General features: G+C 43.3%; 1 protein-coding gene and 1 pseudogene across 2 annotated transcripts; both read right to left on the bottom strand.

Moving 5' to 3' along the window:
* Positions 1-12,988: 12,988 nt before the first annotated feature.
* On the bottom strand, positions 12,989-16,955 carry LOC106578929 (uncharacterized). 2 transcript variants are annotated; one of them, XM_045700749.1, is made up of 4 exons: positions 16,737-16,955; positions 14,036-14,155; positions 13,748-13,825; positions 12,989-13,606 (listed from the first exon to the last, which is right to left on the bottom strand). In XM_045700749.1, exons 1-4 carry the CDS (start codon positions 16,792-16,794, stop codon positions 13,488-13,490), a joined length of 375 nt encoding a protein of 124 aa, XP_045556705.1. In that variant the 5' UTR covers positions 16,795-16,955; the 3' UTR covers positions 12,989-13,487. The 2 variants fall into 2 exon arrangements, with proteins under 2 accessions (XP_045556705.1, XP_014013678.1); XM_014158203.2 differs by having other exon boundaries at positions 13,337-13,606; positions 14,030-14,155.
* Positions 16,956-18,369: 1,414 nt separating this feature from the next.
* On the bottom strand, positions 18,370-20,427 carry LOC106578657 (platelet-activating factor acetylhydrolase IB subunit alpha1-like; annotated as a pseudogene).
* Positions 20,428-24,713: the final 4,286 nt, after the last annotated feature.

The raw sequence follows: 24,713 nt of genomic DNA, 5'->3' as shown, positions 1-24,713 counted from the left end.
CTGTTCTCTCCCTCAGGGCTTTATGTTGATTAAAATGACCTCTTACCCTCAACCTGAGAGCTTTGTAATACAGCATGTGGGTACTTATGATGGTTTCATAGAATAGCTGAGTGTCTTCGCATGACCAGTTTGTTCCTCTATTCATGCTCCATGGTTGGACAGTTATATAACATCAGGCAGTGGTCTATGGCACTATCTCAGTGCAAGAGGTGTCATTAAAGTCCCTGGTTCGAATCCAGGCTGTATCACATCCGGCCGTGATTGGAAGTCCCATAGGGCGGTGCACAATTGGCCCAGCATCGTCCGGTTTTGGCCGGGTAGCCCGTCATTGTAAATAAGAATTTGTTCTTAACTGATTTGCCTGGTTAAATAAAGGTTAAAAAAAATACATTTAAAAAATACCTTTTCCTCCACTGTTCATCAATCAAACCTGATCTGGCATAGACACACATAGATGTGCTCAGGTGTTCCCTGATAGGGACCTGTCACTAAGAGAGCCTGTTTCTGCTGTTAGACTGGTGGCCAAAAACACAGGCAACTTAGTGGAGTTCAATGGAACTGCTGAGCCTCTACATCTCAATATTAGCTGTGAGTATGTCAAGCTTTGACTGACTCTTTAAAGTGATTTGGGAGTGACACAATAACATGGCTACAATCATATGGCCAATGATGCATGATTTATCATGATCAATTGATTTTGCTCAAAAACACATAGGCTCCCTGTCACGTCTGCTCCCACCTGGACTCACTCATCACCTGTTTTTACCTCCCCTATATTTGTCAGTTCCCCAGCTCTGTTCCCCACTTCTGTGTTGATTGTATTTTGTTTGTGTTACCTGTTTGCTGATGCTGTTCCTGTCTCGTTCCTTGTCCGTTATTTATTAAATGTTTTATTCCCCGTACCTGCTTCGTCTCTCCAGCGTCATTCCATGTGACACTCCCTGAATATCCCTTCAAGCGTCTGGTTCCTCTCTACCACCAGGCCCCATTGGGTATCTACTACATTTCCATAGTAGATACACTATATATACAAAAGTATGTGGACACCCATTCAAATTAGTGGATTCGGCTATTTCAGCCGCACTCATTGCTGACAGGTGTTTTAAATCGAGCACACAGCCATGAAATCTCCATAGACAAACATTGGCAGTATAATGGCCTTACTGAAGTGCTCAGTGACTTTCAACGTGGCACCGTCATAGGATGCCACTTTTCCAACAAAGTCAGTTGGTCAGTTGTCCTGCTAGAGCTGCCCCGGTCAACTGTAAGGGCTGTTATTGTGAATTGGAAACGTCCAGGAGCAACAATGGCTCAGTTGCGTAGTGGTACTGTAGGCCACACAAGAATGGGACCGCCGGGTGCGGAAGCTCGTAGTGCTAAAATATCATCTGTCCTCGGTTGCAACACTCACTCAATTTAAAGGGGTTGGGTTAAATGCGGAAAACACATTTCAGTTGAAGGCATTCAGTTGTACAACTGACTAGGTACCCATTTTCCCTATCCCTTCATCTGCTGTGGTGTAAAAGTCAATGCATCACACTTTGTGTGTAAAGGTGACTTTGTGTGTGTCGAGGTGTGTTACTCTCTCTCAGGTGGGTTGTGGGTTCTAGTCCCAGATACAATACAACAAATCTGTTGTGTTTGACACCAGTGTTGCAACCCTGTTCATCTCTCCTAACCATGATGGTATTTGACCTTAGAAGAGTTACAGCTGGACCATGTAGATACAGTAAACAGTGACTAGAGTGATGTGTGTGGAGGTAGAACCTGTGGTTAGTTGGTTTGTATAATAATGGGTAAACAGAGAGACAGACAGATTCATGTCTCTATTAAATCCCAGTCAATATCACTGAGTGTGAAGCAGTCCATGACCAAACATGCAATAATAAAGGGACAGCAAAAAGCTTTGATGTAGATGGCATATAAACTCTTAGACAAAAGGGTTCCCAAAGGGTTCTTTGCTAAGTGTCACGTGTGCTCTCTCTCTCTTTTCGGCCACTCGGTCACCAGGCTGCTTGTTATGGTGCACAATTGACACCATCGTTACACGCACCTGCGCATCATCACTCACCTGGACTCTATCACTTCCTTGATTACCTGCCCTTTATAGGTCACTCATTTTGGCTCCGTCATTGTTTCTGTTTCCTGTCTGTGCGTTGTTTGTGTATCTTGTTTTGTATTGTTTAATTTATTTATTAAAACACTAACTCCTTGAACTTGCTTTCCGACTCTCAGTGCACATCATTACACTAAGGAAGGTTCTGTCCAAGAACTGTTTTCATCTGAAGAACCCATTTTTGGTTATTGTTTATTTAATTTGCTAGTCCCACGAAGTACTGTACAAACCAGATGGGATGGCGTATCGCTGCAGAATGCTGTGGGCCTTGAATACTAAATAAATCACAGACAGTGTCAACAGAAATGCACCCCCACACCATCACACCTCTTTCTCCATGCTTCACGGTGGGAACCACACATGCAGAGATCATCCTTTCACCTACAGTCGTGGCCAAAAGTTTTGAGAACGACACGAATATTAATATTCACAAAGTCTGCTGCCTGAGTTTGTATGATGGCAATTTGCATGTACTCCAGAATGTTATGAAGAGTGATCAGATGAATTGCAATTAATTGCAAAGTCCATCTTTGCTATGCAAAGGAACTGAATTCCCCAAAAACATTTCCACTGCATTTCAGCCCTGCCACAAAAGGACCAGCTGACATCATGTCAGTGATTCTCTCGTTAACACAGGTGTGAGTGTTGACGAGGACAAGGCTGGAGATCACTTTGTCATACTGATTGAGTTCGAATAACAGACTGGAAGCTTCAAAAGGAGGGTGGTGCTTGGAATCATTGTTCTTCCTCTGTCAACCATGGTTACCTGCAAGGAAACACGTGCCGTCATCATTACTTTGCACAAAAAGGACTTAACAGGCAAGGAGTAAGATTGCACCTAAATCAACCATTTATCGGATCATCAAGAACTTCAAGGAGAGCGGTTCAATTGTTGTGAAGAAGGCTTTAGGGTGCCCAAGAAAGTCCAGCAAGCGCCAGGGCCATCTCCTAAAGTTGATTCAGCTGCGGGATCGGGGCACCACCAGTACAGAGCTTGCTCAGGAATGGCAGCAGGCAGGTGTGAGTGCATCTGCACGCACAGTGAGGCAAAGACTTTTGGAGGATGGCCTGGTGTCAAGAAGGGGAGCAAAGAAGCCACTTCTCTCCAGGAAAAACATCAGGGACAGACTGCTATTCTGCAAAAGGTACAGGGATTGGACTGCTGAAGACTGGGGTAAAGTCATTTTCTCTGATGAATCCCCTTTCTGATCATTTGGGGCATCTGGAAAAAAGCTTGTCCGGAGAAGACAAGGTGAGCGCTACCGTCAGTCCTGTGTCATGCCAACAGTAAAGCATCCTGAGACCATTCATGTGTGGGGTTGCTTCTCAGCCAAGGGAGTGGGCTGACTCACAATTTTGGCTAAGAACACAGCCATGAATAAAGAATGGTACCAACACATCCTCCGAGAGCAACTTCTCCCAACCATCCAGGAACAGTTTGGTGACAAACAATGCCTTTTCCAGCATGATGGAGCACCTTGCCATAAGGCAAAAGTGATAACTAAGTGGCTCGGGGAAGAAAACATCGATATTTTGGGTCCATGGCCAGGAAACTCCCCAGACCTTAATCCCATTGAGAACTTGTGCTCAATCCTCAAGAGGCGGGGGGGACTGTAACGCCCTGGCCATAGAGAGGGGTTTTTTGTTCTTTATTTTGGTTAGGCCAGGGTGTTACATTGGGTGGGCGTTCTATGTTCTTTTTCTAGGTTTTTTGTATTTCTTTGTTTTGGGCCGTGTGGCTCCCAATCAGGCACAGCTGAAGTTCATTGTTGTTGATTGGGAGTCACACATAAGGAGCATGTTTTTCCTTTGGGTTTTGTGGGGGATTGTTTTCTGTGGTGTTAATTTTGGGACCAGACAGGACTGTTTGCTGTCGTTTCTTTTCGTGTTTATGTTCATTAAACTCTTTAATAATGAATACACATCCTCCACTGCACCTTGGTCTAATTCTAACGACAGGCGTTATAGGGACAAACAAAACCCCACAAATTCTGACAAACTCCAAGCATTGATTATGCAAGAATGGGCTGCCATCAGTCAGGATGTAGCCCAGAAGTTAATTGACAGCATGCCAGGGCGGATTGCAGAGGTCTTGAAAAAGAAGGGTCAACACTGCAAATATTGACTCTTTGCATCAACTTCATGTAATTGTCAATAAAAGCCTTTGAAAAACTTTGGGCCACGACTGTACTCTGCGTCTCACAAAGGCACAGCGGTTGGAATCAAAAATCACAAATATGGACTCATCAGACCAAAGGACAGATTTCCACCGGTCTAATGTCCATTGCTTGTGTTTCTTGGCCCATGCAAGTCTCTTCTTATTATTTGTGTCCTTGAGTAGTGGTTTCTTTGCAAATCGACCACAAAGGCCTGATTCAAACAGTCTCCTCTGAACAGTTGATATTGAGATGTATCTGTTACTTGAACTCTGAAGCATTTACTTGGGCTGCAATTTCTGAGGCTTGTAACTCTAATGAACTTATCCTCTGCAGCAGAGGCGACTGGGTCTTCCTTTTCTGTGGTGGTCCTCATGAGAGCCAGTTTCATCATAGAGCTTGATGGTTTTTGCGACTGCACTTGAAGAAACTTTCAAAGTTCTTGACATTTTCTGGATTGACTGACCTTCATGTCTTAAAGTTGTGTTTCTCTTTGTTTATTTGAGCTGTTTTTGCCAAAATATGGACTTGGTATTTTACCAAATAGGGTTGTCTTCTGTATACCACCTCTACCTTGTCACAACACAACTGATCGGCTCAAATGCATTAAGAAAGAAAGAAATTCCACAAATCAACATTTAACAAGGCACACCTGTTCATTGAAATGTATTCCGAGTGACTACCTCATGAGGCTGGTTGAGAGAATGCCAACAGTGTACAAAACTGTCATCAAGGCTAAGGGTGGCAACTTTGAAGAATCTCAAATACAAAATATATCTTGATTTGGGTAACACTTTTTTGGTTACTACATGATTCTATATGTGTTATTTCATAGTTTTGATGTCTTCACTACTAATCTACAATATAGAAAATAGTAAAAATAAATAAAAACCGTTGAATGAGTAGGTGTGTCAACTTTTGACTGTTACTGTGTGTGTGTGTATATACAATTGAAGTCGGAAGTTTACATACACCTTAGCCAAATACATTTATACTCAGTTTTTCACAATTCTTGACATTTAATCCTAGTCAAAACTCACTGTCTTAGGTCAGTTAGGATCACCACTTAATTTTAAGAATGTGAAATGCCAGAATAATAGTAGAGAGAATAATTTATTTCAGCTTTTATTCCTTTCATCACATTCCCAGTGGGTTAGAAGTTTACATACACTCAATTAGTACTTGGTAGCATTGCCTTTATATTGTTTAACTTGGGTCAAACGTTTTGGGTAGCATTCCACAAGCTGAATTTTGTCCCATTCCTCCTGACAGAGCTGGTGTATCTGAGTCAGGTTTGCAGGCCTCGTTGCTCGCACAAACTTTTTCAGTTCTGCCCACAAATTTTCTATAGGATTGAGGTCAGGACTTTGTGATGGCCACTCCAATACCTTTACGTTGTTGTCCTTAAGCCATTTTGCCAAATCTTCGGAAGTATGCTTGGGGTCATTATCCATTTGGAAGACCCATTTGCGACCAAACTTTAACTTCCTGACTGATGTCTTGAGATGTTGCTTCAATATATCCACATAATTTTCCTCCCTCATGATGCCATCTATTTTGTGAAGTGTACCAGTCCCTCCTGCAGCAAAGCACCCTCACAACATGATGATGCCACCCCCGTGCTTCACGGTTGGGATGGTGTTCTTCAGCTTGAAAGCCTCCCCCTTTTTCCTCCAAACATAACGATGGTCATTATTGTCAAACAGTTCTATTTTTGTTTCATCAGACCAGAGGATATTTCTCCAAAAAGTACGATCTTTGTCCCCATGTGCAGTTACAAAACGTAATCTGGCTTTTTTATGGAGGTTTTGGAGCAGTGGCTTCTTCCTTGCTGAGTGGCCTTTCAGGTTATGTTGATATAGGACTCGTTTTACTGTGGATATAGATACTTTTGTACCCGTATCCTTCAGCATCTTCACAAGGTCCTTTGCTGTTGTTCTGGGATTGATTTGCACTTTTCGCACCAAAGTACGTTCATCTCTAGGAGACAAAACGCGTCTCCTTCCTGAGCGGTATGACGGCTGCGTGGTCCCATGGTGTTTATACTTGCGTATTATTGTTTGTACAGATGAACGTGGTACCTTCAGGCGTTTGGAAATTGCTCCCAAGGATGAACCAGACTTGTGGAGGTCTACAATGTTTTTTCTGAGGTCTTGGCTGATTTCTTTTGATTTTCACATGATCTCAAGCAAAGAGGCACTGAGTTTGAAGGTAGGCCTTGAAATACATCCACAGTACACCTCCAATGGACTCAAATGATGTCCATTAGCCTATCAGAAACTTCTAAAGCCATGACATAATTTAAAAAATTTTTCCAAGCTATTTAAAGGCACAGTCAACTTAGTGTATGTAAACTTCTTACCCACATGAATTGTGATACATTGAATTATAAGTGAAATAATTGGTCTGTAAACAATTGTTTGAAAAATTACTTGTGTCATGCACAAAATAGATGTCCTAACCGACTTGCCACAACTATAGTTTGTTAACAAGACATTTGTGGAGTGATTGAAAAACGAGTTTTAATGACTCCAACCTACAGTTGATGTCGGAAGTATACATACGCCTTAGCCAAATACATTAAACTCAGTTTTTCACATTTCCTGACATTTAATCCTTGTAAATGTTCCCTGTCTTAGGTCAGTTAGGGTCACCACATCATTTTAAAAATGTGAAATGTCAGAATTATAGTAGCGAGAATTATATTTTCCAGCTTTTATTTATTTAACTAACATTCCCAGTGGGTCTGACGTTTACATACACTCAATTAGCATTTGGTAGCATTGCCTTTAAATTGTTTAACTTGAGTCAAACATTTCGGGTAGCCTTCCACAAGCTTCCCGCAATAAGTTAGGTGAATTTTGGCCCATTCCTCCTGACAGAGCAGGTGTAACTGAGTCAGGTTTGCAGGCCTTCTTGCTCGCACACACTTTTTCAGTTCTGCCCACACATTTTCTATGGGATTGAGGTCAGGGCTTTGTGATGGCCACTCCAATACATTGACTTTGTTGTCCTTAAGCCACATCTTTGGAAGTATGCTTGGGCTCATTGTCCATTTGGAAGACCCATTTGCGACCAAGCATCAACTTCCTGACTGATGTCTTGAGATGTTTCTTCAATATAGCCACGTCATTTTCCTGCCTCATGATGCCATCTATTTTGTGAAATGCACCAGTCCCTCCTGCAGCAAAGCACCCCCACAACATTTACATTTTTGCATTTTAGTCATTTAGCAGACGCTCTTATCCAGAGCGACTTACAGTAGTGAATGCATACATTTTCTTATCTCCATACTGGTCCCCCGTGGGAATCAAACCCACAACCCTGGCGTTGCAAACACCATGCTCTACCAACTGAGCCACATGGGACCGCAACATGATGCTGCCACCCCCGTGCTTCACGGTTGGGATGGTGTTCTTCGGCTTGCAAGCCTCCCCCTTTTTCCTCCAAACATAACGATTGACATTATGGCCAAACAGTTCTGTTTTTGTTTCATCAGACCAGAGGATATTTCGCCAAAAAGTACGATCTTTGTCCCCATGTGCATTTGCCAACCGTTGTCTGGCTTTTTTATGGAGTTTTTGGAGCAGTGGCTTCTTCCATGCTAAGCGGCCTTTCAGGTTTTGTCGATATAGGACTCGTTTTACTGTGGATATAGATACTTTTGTACCTGTTTCCTCCAGCATCTTCACAAGGTCCTTTGCTGTTGTTCTGGGATTGATTTGTACTTTTCGCACCAAAGTACGTTCATCTCTAGGAGACAGAACACGTCTCCTTCCTGAGCGGTATGACGGCTGCGTGGTCCCATGGTGTTTATAATTGCGTACTATTGTTTGTACAGATGAACGTGGTACCTTCAGGCGTTTGGAAATTGCTCCCAGGGATGAACCAGACTTGTGGAGGTCTACAATTTTTCTTCTGAGGTCTTGGCTGATTTCTTTTGATTTTCACATGATGTCAAGCTAAGAGGCACTGAGTTTGAAGGTAGGCCTTGAAATTCATCCACAGGTACACCTCCAATGGACTCAAATGATGTCAATTAGCCTATCAGAAGCTTCTAAAGCCATGACATAATTTTCAGAAGTTTTCCAAGCTGTTTAAAGGCACAGTCAACTTAGTGTATGGATGCTTCTGACCCACTGGAATTTTGATACTGTGAATTATAAGTGAAATAATCTGTCGGTAAACAATTGTTGGAAAAATTACTTGTGTCATGCACAAAGTAGATGTCCTAACCGATTAGTCAAAACTATAGTTTGTTAAGTGTATGTAAACTTCCAACTTCAACTGTATATATGTATATATACACACTGCTCAAAAAAATAAAGGGAACACTAAAATAACACGTCCTAGATCTGAATGAATGAAATAATCTTATTAAATACTTTTTTCTTTACATAGTTGAATGTGCTGACAACACAATCACACAAAAATAATCAATGGAAATCCAATTTATCAACCCATGGAGGTCTGGATTTGGAGTCACACTCAAAATTAAAGTGGAAAACCACACTACAGGCTGATCCAACTTTGATGTAATGTCCTTAAAACAAGTCAAAATGAGGCTTAGTAGTGTGTGTGGCCTCCACGTGCCTGTATGACCTCCCTACAACGCCTGGGCATACTCCTGATGAGGTGGCGGATGGTCTCCTGAGGGATCTCCTCCCAGACCTGGACTAAAGCATCCGCCAACTCCTGGACAGTCTGTGGTGCAACGTGGCGTTGGTGGATGGAGCGAGACATGATGTCTCAGATGTGATCAATTGGATTCAGGTCTGGGGAACGGGCGGGCCAGTCCATAGCATCAATGCCTTCCTCTTGCAGGAACTGCTGACACACTCCAGCCACATAGGTCTAGCATTGTCTTGCATTAGGAGGAACCCAGGGTCAACCGCACCAGCATATGGTCTCACAAGGGGTCTGATGATCTCATCTCAGTACCTAATGGCAGTCAGGCTACCTCTGGCGAGCACATGGAGGGCTGTGCGGCCCCCCAAAGAAATGCCACCCCACACCATGACTGACCCACCTCCAAACCGGTCATGCTGGAGGATGTTGCAGGCAGCAGAACGTTCTCCACGGCGTCTCCAGACTCTGTCATGTCTGTCACATGTGCTCAGTGTGAACCTGCTTTCATATGTGAAGAGCACAGGGCGCCAGTGGCGAATTTGCCAATCTTGGTGTTCTCTGGCAAATGCCAAACGTCCTGCACGGTGTTGGGCTGTAAGCACAACCCCCACCTGTGGACGTCGGGCCCTCATACCACCCTCATGGAGTCTGTTTCTGATCATTTGAGCAGACACATGCACATTTGTGGTCTGCTGGAGATCATTTTGTAGGGCTCTGGCAGTGCTCCTCCTGCTCCTCCTTGCACAAAGGCGGAGGTAGCGGTCCTGCTGCTGGGCTGTTGCCCTCCTACGGCCTCCGCCCCTGATGTACTGGCCTGTCTCCTGGTAGCGCCTCCATGCTCTGGACACTACGCTGACAGACACAGCAAACCTTCTTGCCACAGCTCGCATTGATGTGCCATCCTGGATGAGCTGCACTACCTGAGCCATTTGTGTAGGTTGTAGACTGCGTCTCATGCTACCACTAGAGTGAAAGCACCGCCAGCATTCAAAAGTGACCAAAACATCAGCCAGGGAGCATAGGAACTGAGAAATGGTCTGTGGTCACCACCTGCAGAACCACTCCTTTATTGGGGGTGTCTTGCTAATTGCCTATAATTTCCACCTGTTGTCTATTCCATTTGCACAACAGCATGTGAAATTTATTGTCAATCAGTGTTGCTTCCTAAGTGGACAGTTTATTTTGCAGAAGTGTGATTGACTTGGAGTTACATTGTGTTGTTTAAGTGTTCCCTTTATTTTTTTGAGCAGTATATATATATACATATAAGGTAGGGGTGGAATACACATCTCATATGTATATAAATATATCATCTTTGTCATGCGAATGGTGTATAAAAAAGTACCATTTACAATGCATTTGGATTCAGACCCCTTCACTGTTTCCACATTTTGTTACGTTACCGCCTTATTCTAAAATGGATAAATAAAAAATATATATATATCATATATTAATACCCCACAACGAGAAAGCAAAAAATAGTTTTTAGAATTTTTAGCCCAATTATTAAAAATAAAAACGGAAATATCACATTTATGTAAGTATTCAGATGCTTTACTCAGTACTTTGTAGAAGCACCTTTGGCAGAAATTACAGCCTCGAGTCTTCTTGGGTATGATGGTACAATTTTGACAGAAGATTTTTCTCCCATTATTCTCTGCAGATCCTCTCAAGCTCTGTCAGGTTGGATTTGGAATGTCGCTGCACGGCTAATTTCAGGTATCTCCAGAGATGTTCGATTGGGTTCATGTCCGGGCTCTGGCTGGGCCACTCAAGGACATTCAGAGACTCTGGAGCTCTGTCAGAGTGACTATCGGGTTCTTGGTCACCTCCCAGTTTGACCGGGCGGCCAGCTCTAGGAAGAGTCTTGGTAGTTCCAAACTTCTTCCATTTAAGAATGATTGAGGGCATTGTGTTCTTGGGGACCTTCAATTCTGCAGATATGTTTTGGTACCCTTCCCCAGATCTGTCCCTCAACACAATCCTGTCTCGGAGCTTTACGAACAATTCCTTCGACCTCATGGCTTGGTTTTTACTCTGACACGCACTGTCCAATTCATGTCCAATCACCTGAATCTACCACAGGTGGACTGTTTTATATATCTATTGCATTGCTGGAACTAACCATTTGATCAAATTACATATATTGATACTGTACATAAAGCAATACTCATCCTCTCTCCTCACAGAGGCTATAACGTTGGTGATGGTGAAACGAAACAGATTACCAATAGCATCTGACAACCTAACCCTGACCTGTGATGTCACCGGGCGCTATGACACCATCTACTGGATGAAGGACAACCTGTCTCTGGTCCTGAACAACACCTTGAACTCTGACATCACCATCTCTAACAACTCTCTGCACTTCAGTCCAGTCAAGGTGTCTAACGATGGAAACTATCAGTGCGTTGCCACCAACCTCTTTGGTCCAAACACCAGCCCTAAATACCAGCTACTGGTGAACTGTAAGTACTGGTGTTTTAATCTGTTGGTAAAATATTTTAAAAGATATGCATTTGGTGTTATATTATGTAGAAAGTCAGAAACCCACCACTATTATGACAGTTAGTGCTATCTGGGTTCTTTGGGACATCCCTACCCTAAATCTTAACCTTAACCATAACGCTTACCTAACCCTAACCTTAACCATTTTATATTTCAAATTCAATGGGGTGATATCAGAGTTGGATGTCCCAAGGATTCCGTTTAGACTTTCCCTATTATGACCCCACTTCTCTGAACCTCTCTTGTAGCCCTCTGAGTGTGAACATCTCTGGCCCAGGCTTAGTGGTGATTGGCTCAGTAATTACTGCCAATCTGAAGTGCTCAGCCGACTCCTGGCCAACCAGTGAGTACTGGTGGAAATACATCAACCAATCATTGCCGGCGACTGGTCCTTTGATGGCGGTAGGCGTCTCCTTGAAAAATGCAGGGATATACACCTGTTTGGCCAAGAACCCTCTAACTAACATCTCAATGTCCAAGACCATTAGTCTGGATGTCACTGGTAAGTGGGTAGGTTGTTATAGTAAGACCTAGGTGGTATATAATGAGTAATTAAATGTCACAATATTGTTTTTATTATGTAGAATTTAATTTGGTTCTAGTTTGCGTACGTGTTTGTGTAAAGATCATTTTCATGCATCAGGGAAATGCAATACAGACATTTTCTGAACTGGGGGGTACAGACAGGAATCAAGAAGATACACTGTATATTTATTTTTAACATCCTCACTCACTCACTCTCCTTCCCTGCCTCCCCTCCTCTCCCATTCCCTATGTCCCCTCCTTTCCCATTCCCTATGTCCCCTCCTTTCCCATTCCCTATGTCCCCTCCTCTCCCATTCTTTGTTCCCCTCCTCTCACATTCTCTTTGTCCCCCTCCTCTCCCATTATCTTTGTCCTCCTCCTCTCCCATTCTTTATCCCCCCCTCTCCCATTCTCTTTGTCCCCCTCCTCTCCCTTTCTCCTTTCTCTCCCAGGCCATTCACCTGCCCCTCCATTCCAGTCCAGAGTTGGTCTGATGCTGACAGCCCTGCTAGCTCTCTCTCTCTGCCTCTGATCAACCACTGAGACCACCACAGTAAGCACACTGCATGTCTGCTGGTTGGCAGCCAATCACCCCCTTCCCTCTACCCTCACTGACTCCCCTCCCAGATCTGAAAAAGGACTGGATAGGAATAAGTGGTATTGTCGATATTGTAATTGCCCCATCTTGCCACCATAGGGCTGGGTTTAGTATGCTCAGCTCCTTTCCAATGCTTTTAGATTGTGAGGAGAGTCAACAAGAGGTCAGATGGGAGGGGTCTATCCCCTTAGAATAGAACCCACCTCACAATGTGTTTTTATGTCAATCATCTCTATAAACTGATATTCTTTAAAAAAATACAAATCTTGAAAACTGGTCGACAAACATGGTAATTCAAGGGGCAAACATCCACTGCTCAACTGAGCTGCCTATTTCTGTTTTGAATTCAATGTTCTTAGATATTCACTGCCCTTGTGACTGTAAATATTGCCTGGAAGTCCATTCACTGAGTGCCTTTCTGTGTTCTGCATTTGATCATGTATACAAACTCTGTAGTTCAAGTACAAATTCAGGTTTATTTACCTTATAAATACCTTAAAGGTAAAATGTTTCAAAACGATAATACATTTAGCTGGCGTTTATGTAAAACAAGGGTTGTGTCTTATGTTTATTTTTCCTCTTCATTAATTATTGTCTTAAATTAATCTTTGTCTTTCACCCATGTCCTACTGAATGGTGCAATCTTGGGTGATTTCTTTATCGGCAAAATCGCTGTGAAGAAATGTTTGATTTAATGAAGCAGTAACAGGGGGATTTCGAGTGGCACAAAACACGCAAAAGGAAATATTAAATCTAATGATAAAATGATAAAATAATACACTGGAAATTAATCCACACACATAGTGAAACTTGTTATAAAAATGTGTATTTCAAAGGAGTATAATTATATAATATTTTTTTATAAAAAAAAACGAGTCATGGTTCTTGAGCGAGCAACATGAGATTACAAAACATGGTCACAAGGTTTATAAAGAAGTTATTAAATGTCAACTCTTTAAATTGGAATACTCATGAAGTTTTTGCCTAAGTCACCCTTTGACCTTTCTACCCTTTCCATGATCTTCTGGCATTTCCACTGATTCTGGAATCCTTTCCTTCGGCACATTGCCACAACTGGATTTTGTATAAGTCAGAGAGGATGGGATGGGAGAGAGATACACAGATTGGTGACTTTGAGAGATTCCACTGTAACAAGCATTGTAGTAACTCTTCAATGTACTGCTGTTAGTGTTACAGAAACACAGGGCTACTTACAGGCCTTCCTGGGCTTGCGGTAGGATTTGGCAGACTCCTGGCAGAGGCAGCCTCCACTCAAACCCTCTCTCCTCCTCCCTGAGTGACACAAAGCAAACTGCTGTATTAGCCTGAGTGCCATTCAGTTTCTGCCAACTATTTGACATCCAAAAATATTACTATCATGGGCTGTCAGAAACAGACTGACAAGTAGGCTACAATTGTAAAAAATAAAATCACAAACTACTGTATCCCCTAAAATATACATACTGGACAAATAGCAATGACTTCGTAATCACTCACCCTTACAGTCACACAGTCTGTCATGGTGTCTGTGGGGGTTGATCTGGTCTTCAACTCTCCCTGGGTCCTCCACTGTACCTGTAGCTTCACTGACACCTGAACGTTGTACATCAGTTTCAGGAATCGCTTTGTAGAGAGAATGAGAGAGAGAGGTTGATCCTAATGGATATGTACAGTAAGTATGATGGATATTTTTAAATGATTGATGAATCTGTATGATGGATGTGTATCTAATCAAATCAAATTGGTCACATACACGTGTTTAGCAGATATTATTGCAGGTGTTGCGAAATTCTTGTGCTTCTAGCTCCGACAGTGCAGTAATATCTAACAAGTAATATCTAACGATTTCACAACATTTACCCGATACACACAAATCTAAGTAAAGGGAATTAAGAATATATAAATATATGGATGAGCAACGTCAGCGCGGCATAGAAAAATATATAATAGAAAAGTATAGAATACAGTACATACATAGAAGATGAGTAATGCAAGATATGTAAACTAAAAGTGACTAGTGTTACATTTATTAAAGTGGCCAGTGATTTCAAGTCTGTGTATATAGGCAGCAGCCTCTCTGTGCTAGTGATGGCTATTTAATAGTCTGATGGCCTTGAGATAGAAGCTGTTTTTCAGTCTCTCGGTCACCAGCTAGGATGCACCTGTACTGACCTCGACTTCTGGATGATAGCGGGGTGAACAGGCAATGGCTCGGGTGGTTGTTGTCCTTGATTATCTTTTTGGCCTTCCTGACAGGTGCTGTAGGTGTGCTGGAGGGCAGGTAGTTTGACCCCGGTGATGCGTTGTGCAGACCGCACCACCCTCTGGAGAGCCTTGCAGTTATGGGCGGTGCAGTTGCCGTACCAGGGAGTGATACAGTCCGACAGGATGCTCTCAATTGTGCATCTGTAAAAGTTTGTGAGGGTTTTAGGTGACAAGCCAAATTTCTTCAGCCTCCTGAGGTTGAAGAGGCGCTGTTGCGCCTTCTTCAGAACCACACCGTCTGTGTGGGTGGACCATTTCAGTTTGCCAGTGATGTGTACGCCGAGGAACTTGAAACTTTCCACCTTTTCCACTGTGGTCCCGTCGATGTGGATAGGGGGGTGCTCCCTCTGCTGTTTCCTGAAGTCCACGATCATCTCCTTTGTTTTGTTGATGTTGAGTGAGAGGGTATTTTCCTGGCACCACACTCCCAGAGCCCTCAACTCCTCCCTCTAGGCTGTTTCATCATTGTTGGTAATCAAGCCTACTACTTTTGTGATGTCTGCAAACTTGATGATTGAGTTGGAGGCGTAATTGGCCACGCAGTCATGGGTAAATAGGGACTACAGGAGGAGGCTGAGCACGCATCATTATGGGGCCCCAGTGTTGAGAATCAGCATAGTGGAGGTGTTGTTTCCTACCTTCACCACCTGGGGATGGCCCGTCAGGAAATCCAGGGCCCAATTGCACAGGGCAGGGTTCAGACCCAGGGCCTCGAGCTTAATGATGAGCTTGGAGGGTACTATGGTGTTTAATGCTGAGCTGTAGTCAATGAACAGCATTCTTATATAGACATTCCTCTTGTCCATATGGGATAGGGCAATGTGCAGTGTGATGGCGATTGCATCATCTGTGGACCTATTGGGGTGGTAAGCAAATTGAAATGGGTCTAGGGTGGCAGGTAAGGTAGATGTGATAAGATTCTTGACTAGTCTCTCAAAGCACTTCATGATGATAGAAGTGAGTGCTACGGGGGATCGTCATTTTGTTCAGTTACCTTTGCATTCTTGGGCACAGGAACAATAGTGGCCATCTTGAAGAATGTGGGGAAAGCAGACTGGGATAGGGAGAGATTGAATATGTCCGTAAACACACCAGCCAGCTGGTCTGCGCAAGCTCTGAGGACGCGGCTAGGGATGCCGTCTGAGCCAGCAGCCTTGCGAGGGTTTAAACGTTTTAATGTCTTATTCACGTCGGCCACGGAGAAGGAGAACCTACAGTCCTTGTTAGCAGGCACTGTGTTATCCTCAAAGTGGACAAAGAAGGGGTTTAGCTTGTCTGGAAGCAAAACGTCAACGTCGGCGACGTGGATGGTTTTCCTTTTGTAGTCTGTGATTGTCTGTAGACCCTGCGACATACGTCTCGTGTCTGAGCCGTTGAATTGCGACTCCACTTTGTCTCTATACTGACATGTTGCCTGTTTGATTGCCTTGTGGAGGAAATGACTGCTTGTTTTCTGCCATGTTCCCAGTCACCTTGCCATGGTTTGCGCTTTCAGTTTTACACGAATGCTGCCATCTATCCATGGTTTCTGGTTAGGGTAGGTTTTAATAGTCACAGTGGGTACAACATCTCCTGTACAGTTCCTGATAAACTCAGGCACCGTCTCGGTGTATTCGTCGATATTATTCTCAGAAGCTACGATGCATATTTCTGTATGATGGATGTGTCTGTATGATGGATGTCTGTATGCAACTACTATGAGATGGCTATCTCTGTCTGCAACGCTTCATGAAACGCTCAAAACATCAGAAAGAAACATTCAAATGCAGATGTCTATAAGTCTCCATATGAGTTAAGAGCTAAATGTAGTTCTTTCACAGACACCTCACATGATGCACACCAGTAGCAGTTGTAATAAGTGTAACCTGCTATAACTCACTGTACATTATGAAGCCAAATACATTCAACAGTAAATCAAACAGAATGTTCAATACTTTACCTTGCCCTTGGCCAGTGAATGCCAATACACAGAACAGCAAAAGCATCTTTATTCCCATTCCCCTGGCCACAATATCCTTGTGAATGTGCAATATAATCTCTACAGCTATGACTGAATGAACAACTAACCTCCGCAGTTACTTCAGCCCTTTATATAGACGTGTGACTCAATCTGAGATAAAATGGGCCATGTTCTATGAAGCGTGTGCCCCTACCTACACCTGCCTTGTGGATTCTGTTATATCTGCCAAGCGTTTTGAAAAAAGTGGACGTTGGCCAAAACAACACCTCATAGTGTTATTTATGAGTGAAGTCAGCCTGACAGGTGGATGAGAGTCCTTCATGATACTGACTTGTTATAATGTCTATGGAAAAACACTCTTCTGCCTTCATGGCTTATGTTCAATAAATATACTTTCTTTCAGAGCAAACTAACAAATAACGTTCATTAAGTAGAATGCTCACCTGAAGACTTGAAGGCCACTTGAAACTGTCAGCCAGACACTGTGATTGTGTTTCATTGGCAAACATTAAGACAATGATCAAAACAATGAGGAATTAAAAGCGTCATTGATCTGATAGGTCAATATGCTGCCCAGATCGTCATTCAAAAGATTAGAGCAAAATAAATGACAGTTTATGTGAAAGGGTTAGAGAAGTTCTGTTTGCACAGAGTCAAATCTCACATCGACTATCACAGGACATGAACATTCTTTCACGGCATAATGGTTTGATGCTTGCTGGATTCCATTAATCAGTCATGGTATTGGGCTCCACACCGCTATGCTGGATTGGCTGGATCATTCATCCTCATGTCGATGATATCTCTGAAGACCAACTTAAAAACAGATATTTACACTTGGTCTCTTGAGCTTCCATTTTCGGGCATGTTAGAAGCTGTAAGGTGGAACTAGTAAACAAACACTTCTCGACAACTGACACTGCCAACTAACCATACAAAAGAGTGGGTCCAACGTCTCATCACAGCGCTGTGTGTCACTAGACAGCTCTCTTGTGGTTCTCTGCTCAGGCATAACTCAACACATACAGGTACAGTATCTTGGATGTGCTCACAACATCACATGCAGGTATAAAACGGTTTGGTCATCCCAATACAATAAATCTCGCCATTGTTGTGTTCCATGTGTACTCTCGCTGCACCCATTAGTTTGAGTACATTAAGCAATCAAACACACACTGGAACACACACACTGGATATTTTGACAAGATACAGCTAAAGGTCAATGATGTTATAATTTTGGTTTAAAAACGTTTCTTTGCAGAGCTGTCATGCAGACACACTTCAGTGGTTGGAAGCTGCAAACAAAGCAATGTCCACACATACTGTAAGCATTTATTGGTTTTAATGCATTGCATTTTGACACAATCAACATTCAACATCAACAACACAACCATGGTCAAGTACGGAGGCTGGTAGGCCTACACATGCAGTATATACAAACAGTCAAAGCAGCCTTTTATAGGGAGTCTTGGGTCTCGTGGGGTGGCTGCCTTTTGAATATAGAGTACAGGACAAGTATAAGCTAGTTACACCACATCCATACACACTGACTCAGTATCATATCCAAGCCAAATACCCACCAGTCTCAGCGCTACTTTGAAATGCCCTCATCGTTCACTCCAGAGACACCATACCCTTCCCCTTCATTCTCCATATTTCTACAGCCAAAATAAGACATATTCAGCCTAAATCTTCACAAGTAACAAAAAGCAACGGTGGTAAACAGATACCGGAAACAAGTAATGCTTTAACAGTGGAGCCGACTGGCCAAGTGATGCCTTCTTGCATCATCACCTTAAATGGTCTCTGTGTCTAAACACATATGGGACACCATTTGAGGGATTTTAAATGATATTATTAGTAACCAATCAGATCAATAGGACTGTAGATGTTTTCAAAGTGAGGAGAAAAAGACAGGAAATGTTGATATTTTGAGAGGAAACAAAACAAACCTTTAGTATGGTGGCTTTTCAGATTATCCTAACCTTTCTGTGGGGAAGCTCTTATAAAGTATCTATCAGCCAGAAAAGACAGATCCTGACATATTGGTGCATCATATCCATAATACAGAATGAAACTGAAGAGAAGGACAATCTCTCAAAACAGCTCAATCAAATCTCAAATGGTGATAAGTGGTCAAATCTGACTACTAACACAGATATTTGATCCCATTAGTGCTTAGCGGTCCTCTACGCAGCCATTTTGGTGGTAAGTTACAGTATGGTCCCATAGAATCGAGTAGTGCAGTGGTTACCAACCCTGGTTCTGGAAAGCCTTTTAAGTTCAGGCTTTTCTTCCAGCCCAGCATTCAAAACATTCAATGTTATTCAACTAATCATGACTAGATCATTATTTGAATCATGGGTTGGAACAAAAGTCTGTACTAAAATACTAAAAAGTGTTCTAAAAGCAGTGAATGTGCTAAAAGCCTGTACTCTTGTGGCTCTCCAGGACCAGGGTTTTTACCTCTGATGTAGTGAGTGGGTCATTGGGTCATTGGCCATCAGTTCTCCATCAGTTGGTCTTCAGTTTTCAGCCTGTTTCTCCAGCAGGCCATTGAGGTGGGCGTGTAGCGGCTGGCACACAGCCTGGTAGCCCTGAGGGGTGAGGTGGAGGAAGTCATACAGGTCCTGGTGGGAGATGCTGCCGTCCGAGTGCACAAAGCCAGGGTCCTTGTTGATTAGGGAGGCATTGGGGGGAGGACACGTCCTCCTGGACCAGCTTGTTGACCTGGGCGTTTCTCTCCCGAAGGGGGTTGGGCATCTTACCCCTGGGCAGCATACATGATAGCACAGGAAGTTTCTGAGGGGTGAAGAGCTCACAATAACGTCCGGAATGGCATCAAACACCTGAAAACCATGTGTTTGATACCATTCAACTGATTCAGCTTCAACAATTACCACAAGCCCATTCTCCCCAATTAAGGTCCCACCAACCTCATGTGCATGATAGTCACATTGTTGTCATGCTAGAAAGGACAAACGTGCCAATATAGTTAGCAATGATAATGGAGTCCATAAAGCATGCAGTTCATCATTTAGGTTTGGGTTATCATAAAGATTAATGGTTGTAAAGGGGATTTTCCAAGTGAATAAAAGGGAGAGCAGTCAATCACATTAATTTAAATTATTTCAGTTTATTACAAGAATTCAGGGAGAACATCTCCAGAGCAGAAGCCAAGAGAAATGTCTAACAGACTTCTCTGAGAGGGAACTTATATATTAGTCCCACAGCACCGAGTGTTGAGTAAACACCAGCCCGAGAGGCTTGTAGGAAGTCACAACATCAGCTGCTACAGAATCACAGTGTCACAGATACATTATCAGTGTGTCCTCTGCAAAGTCTTTCAGCAAACTTTAACCATAACATTCAACACTGGCAGACATTTGATTCTGGCAGTTAAACAGGTCAAAGGAAGGAACATCAGTACTTAGTAACAGTAAATCAAATACAGGAAAATGATTAATCAAACCTTTCCCATTACAATGGTTTAAGTCACATGTGGTAGAAAAGAGGAAGAAAAACCCATCAGTACAAGAGTGTAAGCCTTCGGCAGCTTGTCCTTGATGAGTTGGACTATGGCCATAATGCCTCCACAGATCTGTTCTGCAGTGTGACCGTGATTATGGGTGCCCACCCACAGCACCACAACCTGGTGGAGGCAGAGGCACAAACATCAGCTTGGTGGGCAGTTTCATTCATACCACTTGATTTAAAAGCATTTTCAATGATTGATACTGAAAGTGATTTTTGGCTTGGGAACAGGCTTGGGACCATGGGTCTGTGCAGACATTAGGGTTTAAATCTGAACAATGAGTAGTGTATGATCACATCAACACAACATCAGTATGTCAGCTAGAATAACATAGCAGCTGTTATTCAGTTGTGCAACTGGTTACCACCAGTGGTAAAGGCGCCACAGTCAGGCAGAAAAATCTGAATGTTCTATCAGTGAGAACAGTTAGTTTCCCTGGCTGATATTGCTGCTACTTAGAAATACATGCCATTCTATAAATGCTATACGTACATCTCTTTATGAAAAGGCCTCCACTGGTCTGCCAACAAACTCAATGTATGACAAACACTAGTGGTAATCAGATGATCCAAATAATATAGGCAGCCTAGTAAACAATGCCCCCCTCTGGTATGTCCTATTCAAGCAGTGGTTCCCAAACTTTTTATTGTCCCGTACCCCTTTATCATTCAACCTCCAGCTGCGTACCCCCTCCAGCACAAGGGTCAGTTCACTCTCAAATGTTGTTTTTTTTGCGTTTATTGTAAGCCTGACACACACACACACACACACACTATACAGTACGATACATTTATTAAACATAAGAATGAGTGTGAGTTTTTGTCACAACAAAGTAGGACGTGACAAAGAGCTATTATAGGACCAGGGCACAAGTAATAATATACTGCTCAAAAAAATAAAGGGAACACTTAAACAACACATCCTAGATCTGAATGATAGAAATAATCTAATTAAATACTTTTTTCTTTACATAGTTGAATGTGCTGACAACAAAATCACACAAAAATAATCAATGGAAATCCAATTTATCAACCAATGGAGGTCTGGATTTGGAGTCACACTCAAAATTAAAGTGGAAAACCACACTACAGGCTGATCCAACTTTGATGTAATGTCCTTAAAACAAGTCAAAATGAGGCTCAGTAGTGTGTGTGGCCTCCACGTGCCTGTATGACCTCCCTACAATGCCTGGGCATGCTCCTGATGAGGTGGCGGATGGTCTCCTGAGGGATCTCCTCCCAGACCTGGACTAAAGCATCCGCCAACTCCTGGACAGTCTGTGGATGGAGCGAGACATGATGTCCCAGATGTGCTCAATTGGATTCAGGTCTGGGGAACGGGCGGGCCAGTCCATAGCATCAATGCCTTCCTCTTGCAGGAACTGCTGACACACTCCAGCCACATGAGGTCTAGCATTGTCTTGCATTAGGAGGAACCCAGGGCCAACCGCACCAGCATATGGTCTCACAAGGGGTCTGAGGATCTCATCTCGGTACCTAATGGCAGTCAGGCTACCTCTGGCGAGCACATGGAGGGCTGTGCGGCCCCCCAAAGAAATGCCACCCCACACCATGACTGACCCACCGCCAAACCGGTCATGCTGGAGGATGTTGCAGGCAGCAGAACGTTCTCCACGGCGTCTCCAGACTCTGTCACGTCTGTCACATGTGCTCAGTGTGAACCTGCTTTCATCTGTGAAGAGCACAGGGCGCCAGTGGCGAATTTGCCAATCTTGGTGTTCTCTGGCAAATGCCAAACGTCCTGCACGGTGTTGGGCTGTAAGCACAACTCCCACCTCTGGACGTCGGGCCCTCATACCACCCTCATGGAGTCTGTTTCTGACCGTTTGAGCAGACACATGCACATTTGTGGCCTGCTGGAGGTCATTTTGCAGGGCTCTGGCAGAGCTTCTCCTGCTCCTCCTTGCACAAAGGCGGAGGTAGTGGTCCTGCTGCTGGGTTGTTGCCCTCCTACGGCCTCCTCCACGTCTCCTGATGTACTGGCCTGTCTCCTGGTAGCGCCTCCATGCTCTGGACACTACGCTGACAGACACAGCAAACCTTCTTGCCACAGCTCGCATTGATGTGCCATCCTGGATGAGCTGCACTACCTGACCCACTTGTGTGGGTTGTAGACTCCGTCTCATGCTACCACAAGAGTGAAAGCACCGCCAGCATTAAAAAGTGACCATAACATCAGCCACGAAGCATAGGAACTGAGAAGTGGTCTGTGGTCCCCACCTGCAGAACCACTCCTTTATTGGGGGTGTCTTGCTAATTGCCTATAATTTCCACCTGTTGTCTATACCATTTGCACAACAGCATGTGGAATTTATTGTCAATCAGTGTTGCTTCCTAAGTGGACAGTTTGATTTCACAGAAGTGTGATTGACTTGGAGTTACATTGTGTTGTTTAAGTGTTCCCTTTATTTTTTTGAGCAGTGTATAATAATAATCAACAATTTTGCTCTTTATTTAACCATCTTACATATAAAACCTTATTTCTTCATCTAAAATTGTGAATAACTCACCACAGGTTAATGAGGAGGGTGTGCTTGAAAGGATGCACATAACTCTGCAATTTTGGGTTGTATTGGAGAGAGTCTCAGTCTTAAATCATTTCCCACACACAGTCTGTGCCTGTATTTAGTTTTCATGCTAGTGAGGGCCGAGAATCCACTCTCACATAGGTACGTGGTTGCAAAGGGCATCAGTTTCTTAACAGCGTGATTTTCCAAGGCAGGATACTCTGAGCGCAGCCCAATCCAGAAATCTGGCAGTGGCTTCTGATTAAATTACATTTTCACAGAACCACTTGTTGCAATTTCGATGAGGCTCTCTTGTTCAGATATCGGTAAGTGGACTGGAGGCAGGGCATGAAAGGGATAACGAATCCAGTTGTTTGTGTTATCCGTTTTGGGAACGTACCTGCGTAATTGCGCACTCAACTCACTCAGGTGCTTTGCTATATCGCATTTGGCATTGTCTCTAAGCTTGAGTTAATTTACACACAAAAAAATCATACAATGATGGAAACACCTGTGTGTTGTCCTTGTTAATGCAGACAGAGAAGAGCTCCAACTTCTTAATCATAGCCTCAATTTTGTCCCGCACATTGAATATAGTTGCGGAGAGTCCCTTTAATCCTAGATTCAGATCATTCAGGCGAAAAAAAACATCACCCAGATAGGCCAGTATTGTGAGAAATTCGTCATCAGACAAGTAAAAATGATGGTCAGTAAAGAAAACTTGAAGCTCGTCTCTCAATTAATAAAAATGTATCAATACTTTGCCCCTTGATAACCAGCACACTTCTGTATGTTGTAAAAGCGTTACATGGTTGCTGCCCATATCATTGCATAGTGCAGAAAATACACGAGAGTTCAGGGGCCTTGCTTTAACAAAGTTAACCATTTTCACTGTAGTGTCCAAAATGTCTTTCAAGCTGTCAGGCATTCCTGTGGCAGCAAGAGCCTCTCGGTGGATGCTGCAGTGTACCCAAGTGGCATTGGGAGCAACTGCTTGCATGCGCGTTACCACTCCACTATGTCTCCCTGTCATGGCTTTTGCGCCATCAGTACAGATACCAACACATCTTGACCACCAAAGTCCATTTGATGTAACAAAGCTGTCCTGTTATCCAGTAGCATGGGGCTTGCCTTTCCTAGCCTCTTGGTAGCTCACCATATGAGACGCTTCTAGCCCCTTCTTATTAATGGTATCTGTTGCTTTTATACATGTCTTACTACTCAAAAGTCGTCTTAATTCTCACTCAAAAAACTCCTGTGGCTTATTTTTCAAATTGGCATGTTTTGTTTCTAAATGTCTGCGCAAGAGTGGAGGTTTCATCGAGTTGTGAGATAGTACTTTTGCACATATAACACACTGTGGCTGAGGAAAGGCACTACTCCCAATGTAAGTGAACCCCAAATCAGTGTAGGGGGCAGTAGCTCTTCTGCTGCATCAGATTCACAACTGTCAGTGTCCATGCTAGCTGGGCTAATGACAAATGTAGAATTACTGATGCTAGCATTGGATGTGCTCGTGAAAGCAGAACATCTTGTGTCGTCGACAGGTGCAGGTGTAGTACTGCTGGTATTAGCAGTACTACCAGTAGAGCTGGTATGTGTCTCTGTGGACGTGGGCCTTACTTTTTTTTAACCATTTATCAATTTTCGAGTAAACGGAATGAGCAGCAGCTAAGTTTGGCTACATACGGACCGTTAGTGTAATTCCCGCGAGAGAGTAACGGTTAACGTGATTGGATGTTAATTAATTGACTAGGCTACCTGTATTTGACATTGTGTTGTTATTTCGCTGAACACTAGATGAATTTTATTTTTGGCAGTGAAACAAGCCTACTTAGGCGAGAAAGAAATCTCACCCAAATGTATAGCCCTGTTGGAAAATATAAATGGAGTA

The sequence above is a fragment of the Salmo salar genome, chromosome ssa02, assembly GCF_905237065.1.
Source record: "Salmo salar chromosome ssa02, Ssal_v3.1, whole genome shotgun sequence".
In the NCBI taxonomy this organism is placed as follows: domain Eukaryota; kingdom Metazoa; phylum Chordata; class Actinopteri; order Salmoniformes; family Salmonidae; genus Salmo; species Salmo salar.
Note: the sequence above shows the minus strand (reverse complement) of the source record. Positions and strands in the feature narration are given on the sequence as shown.

Bases quoted from the DNA above. Each gene is read 5' to 3' on its own strand.
- LOC106578929 (XM_014158203.2), bottom strand. From the start codon at position 16,794: ATGGGAATAAAGATGCTTTTGCTGTTCTGTGTATTGGCATTCACTGGC. The intron at 14,156-16,736 runs GTAAAGTATTGA...CTCTCTACAAAG, and splicing joins ATTCACTGGCCAAGGGCAAG to CGATTCCTGAAACTGATGTA. The intron at 13,826-14,029 runs GTGAGTGATTAC...TGTGTCACTCAG, and splicing joins CAGACTGTGTGACTGTAAGG to GGAGGAGGAGAGAGGGTTTG.